Source organism: Prionailurus viverrinus, chromosome A2 (genome assembly GCF_022837055.1).
Source record: "Prionailurus viverrinus isolate Anna chromosome A2, UM_Priviv_1.0, whole genome shotgun sequence".
Lineage (NCBI taxonomy): Eukaryota > Metazoa > Chordata > Mammalia > Carnivora > Felidae > Prionailurus > Prionailurus viverrinus.
In genome coordinates this window covers 58095399-58098658 of record NC_062562.1, presented here as the reverse complement: position 1 = coordinate 58098658, position 3260 = coordinate 58095399, and the positions used below count along the sequence as shown (strand labels likewise).

General features: G+C 51.3%; 1 protein-coding gene across 1 annotated transcript; it reads right to left on the bottom strand.

The window, feature by feature from the left end:
* Positions 1-584: 584 nt before the first annotated feature.
* Positions 585-2945, bottom strand: PRR20G (proline rich 20G). Its single transcript, XM_047836321.1, has 2 exons — positions 2861-2945; positions 585-1132 (listed from the first exon to the last, which is right to left on the bottom strand). Exons 1-2 carry the CDS (start codon positions 2943-2945, stop codon positions 585-587), a joined length of 633 nt encoding a protein of 210 aa, XP_047692277.1.
* Positions 2946-3260: the final 315 nt, after the last annotated feature.

Here is a 3260-nt window from a genome sequence, read left to right as displayed (position 1 = left end):
AAAAATGCTAGCTGTGAACGCATAGACTGAATGTGTCTTCCCCAAATCACGTTGAAATCCTAACCCCTTGGTGTGATGATATTAAGAGGTTGAGCCCCTGTGAATGGGATTAGTGCCCTTATAAAAGGGATCCCAGAGAGTTCCCTCACTCTTCCAGCCATGTGAGGACACAAGACAGCTATCTATAAACTAGAAAGTGAGCTCTCACAAAGAATCTGCTGGCGATCCTGGACTTCCAGCCTCCAGAGCTGGGAGATATAAATGTCTGTTGTTTATAAACCACCCAGACTGTGCTATTTATTATAGCAGTCCGAACAGACTGAGACAGAAGAGGACAAGAGGAGATTGCGGATTTATTTCAGTAAGCACTGAGGGACTGAATTCATACACATCTTCGATAAAACAAAAGGAGGAGACAACAGGGGGGCAGGCGTGTGACCCTGCCGGGATCCTGGGAGGAAACTTACAGGTGCAGTCTGGACAACATAAGGCAGGGGGAGGGTTGAGTGGGGACACATGGGGACTTGACTTTGGCCTGGGAATAACACCCAGCTCAGACAGACTCTGGCGGCAAGTGACGGAGGTCACTGCGCAATGTGGGTAAAAAACTCTGGGACCCCGTACACAAAGGTACCAGAGGGGGTCTGCGTGAAGAACAAAGTTGAGCCCTCTAAGGGTCTGAACCCCAAGCAGGGATAGACGCCAGAAGTTGGGGCATCGGTGAGGACCCAATACCCAGACGCATCAGGCAGCGCCTGGACTCCCGCCCCAGGCTGTGCTGTAAGTCGCACCATCGCTCCCCCAGTAGAAGGGAGGGATGGGGTCTGCGTGGCTTCTGGTTCCACATGGTGTCTGGGCTCATCGCGGCGGTCCGACTCCACACGCAGACCTGGTCTCAGCATGCGTCTTGGCCTCCCTTGGAGGCCAGGGTCTCGGTGAAGGTCTGTTCCCCTTCCTTCACGATGGCCTTGGTCTCTGTCTCCGAGGTCAGGTGTGAAAGCCGGGGTCACACATCTCATAGGTTTCACCACAGCAAAGGGTTTCGAGGGCTGGCCTGGTTTCACGGGGCCATCTGCTTTCACGATGCCTCCGGCTTCCATCCCAGAGCAGTCTGGCTCCTGAGAATGCACACCTGAAGCAAAGTAGAGAAGCAGAAAGTGGGAAGAAGAAATCAGAGCTTCTTGAGGAAGCTTTGGGGGCAGGAAAATGGGGGGGGAGGGTATGAGGTGGTCCAGGAGACTCCCAAGTGCCAAGGACTTGTTATGTGTGGCACTCTCACTGGTCATTTCTTTTTAGGAAAATTTTTAATTATTTTTTAAGTGTTTATTTATTTGAGAGAGAGAGAGAGTGCAAGTGGGGAAGGGGCAGAGAGAGAGGGAGACACAGAATCTGAAGCAGGGTCCAGGTTCTGAACTGTCAGCACAGAGCCCGACGCAGGGCTCGAACTCACGAACCTTGAGATCATGACCTGAGCTGAAGTTGGACACTCAACTGACTGAGCCACCCAGGTGCCCCCCGACTGGTCATTTCACTTGGCCTCCCCACCACTTATCCAGCTAAATAATCACCATCCCCATTTTCCTGATGGGTAAGCTTATTCTAGATTCACTTTGAATTCACTAGATTCAATTTGAATCAGAGTGACAGTCCCTGCCCTCACCAGGCTTAAATTTCAATAGAAGAGACAGACACAACACAGCAACAAAAAAATATAATGTCACCAATGGGTGACAAGTTGGAAAGTAAAGGCGTTAGGGTATTACGAGGAAGGTGGTTTTGAATCCAAAGGGCCTGGAATTCTATCTTAACTGACCTGAGATGAGCTTCAGTTTTCTTTTTCATGAATTGATATGGTGATACACCGACTCCTGGGGTGTTACAAAGACTTGGTCTCTAAGAGCAAATGCTTAGATTAGTGTCATCCTAGCTTGTCCTGGATGTCCTGTCCTGGGCAGGAGGCCCAGAAAGTCTGGCTGGAGGAGTCAACATAAACCTGTAAGCCAGGACCTTCTCAGGAATGAGCGGGATTTAGCAAGGCAAGGGCTGAGTAGGAGGGAGGATTCCCAGGGGGATGGAGACTGGGAGCAGGCTTCTAGAATGGAAAGAAGACTGGACTAGCTGGAGGACAGCACGGCAGGAGGGAGAAGTTCATAAAGACCCCTTGAAGCTAAGCCAAGTTTCAGTTGATCCTAAGATCAAAGGAGAACCATTGAAAGATTTTAAGGAAGGGAGCAAGTTACCATGTTTGGACTCCAGAAAGTGAAGTGTGGACAGAGAAAAGAAGGGGGAGTGCCTAGAGGCAGGAAGCCTGGGAAGAGGTAAGGAAAAGACAGCAGGACCACAGGGATCCCCTGAAGACAGGCTGGATGAAAGGGGGCATCTGGGGCCCCCACCAATGCTGTTTGTCTGCAGGGCACTCTCCTGACCATTTGTTAAACACACCCCCACCGCCATGTGCCTTCCCCCAACAGAGAGAGCCGGGAGGCTGTTTCCCCAACGTAGGGCTCAAGGGAGAAGGCGCAGGTTTGTGTCACCCGAGTGGCAATGTGAGAACACAGATGTGAGTCTGAGGCTCCACGCGGGGCTCAGCCGGAGCTGGATTTGAGTCATCTACGCAGAGTTGGTCATCACCGCCATGGGAGCTGATGGGATTGGTACGAGAGAATGAAGGAGCAGAGAGCGCCTCTGATAGAACCCTGAAGTCCACTGCTGACCTCTAAGGGAAGGGTAGAGACATAGCACCTTTCAGGGCCACTGGTGCAGAGGGAAACTGGGAGGGTTTACCCAGATCCCAGATGGAGGGAACAGATCAGGGAGGGATGAACTGCCCACAGTGTTGGCGACGTGGGACAGAGCAGGCCTGCGATGGGGCCACTTCTGTTGGCCCCCAGACTCAGTGAGAACAGCATGAGGACAGAGGCAGAGGCCATATTCCACAGCGGCATGGTAGGGAAGATGGCAGGTGAGTGATGACGGTAAGCAGGAGACAGCAAATGTGGGGCTTTTCCCAGGGGTCATTGAGTCGTGGTTGGGGGGCAGTCCTGGGACACAAGAACCCAACAATAGAGAGCACCAGGCATAAAGAACGGCTCCGAGAGACCCACTGCCATGGAACAAATTGAGAGCATTTCAACATAACGCCTTCTTTCTCTACAATCATCATCCAAAAATAAAAAAAAAGCCAGGATCAGATCCTCTCATGGGTGAATTTTTTTCCAGTTCTCGGCTACAAAGGCTCAAACTCATAATAATACCTTAAA

What these genes read in the sequence shown, in the direction of transcription:
- PRR20G (XM_047836321.1), bottom strand. Translation starts at nt 2,945, where the DNA reads ATGCCGCTGTGGAATATGGCCTCTGCCTCTGTCCTCATGCTGTTCTCA. An exon ending in CAGAAGTGGCCCCATCGCAG is followed by an intron (nt 1,133 to 2,860) that starts GCCTGCTCTGTC and finishes ACTTTGCTTCAG; the next exon opens with GTGTGCATTCTCAGGAGCCA.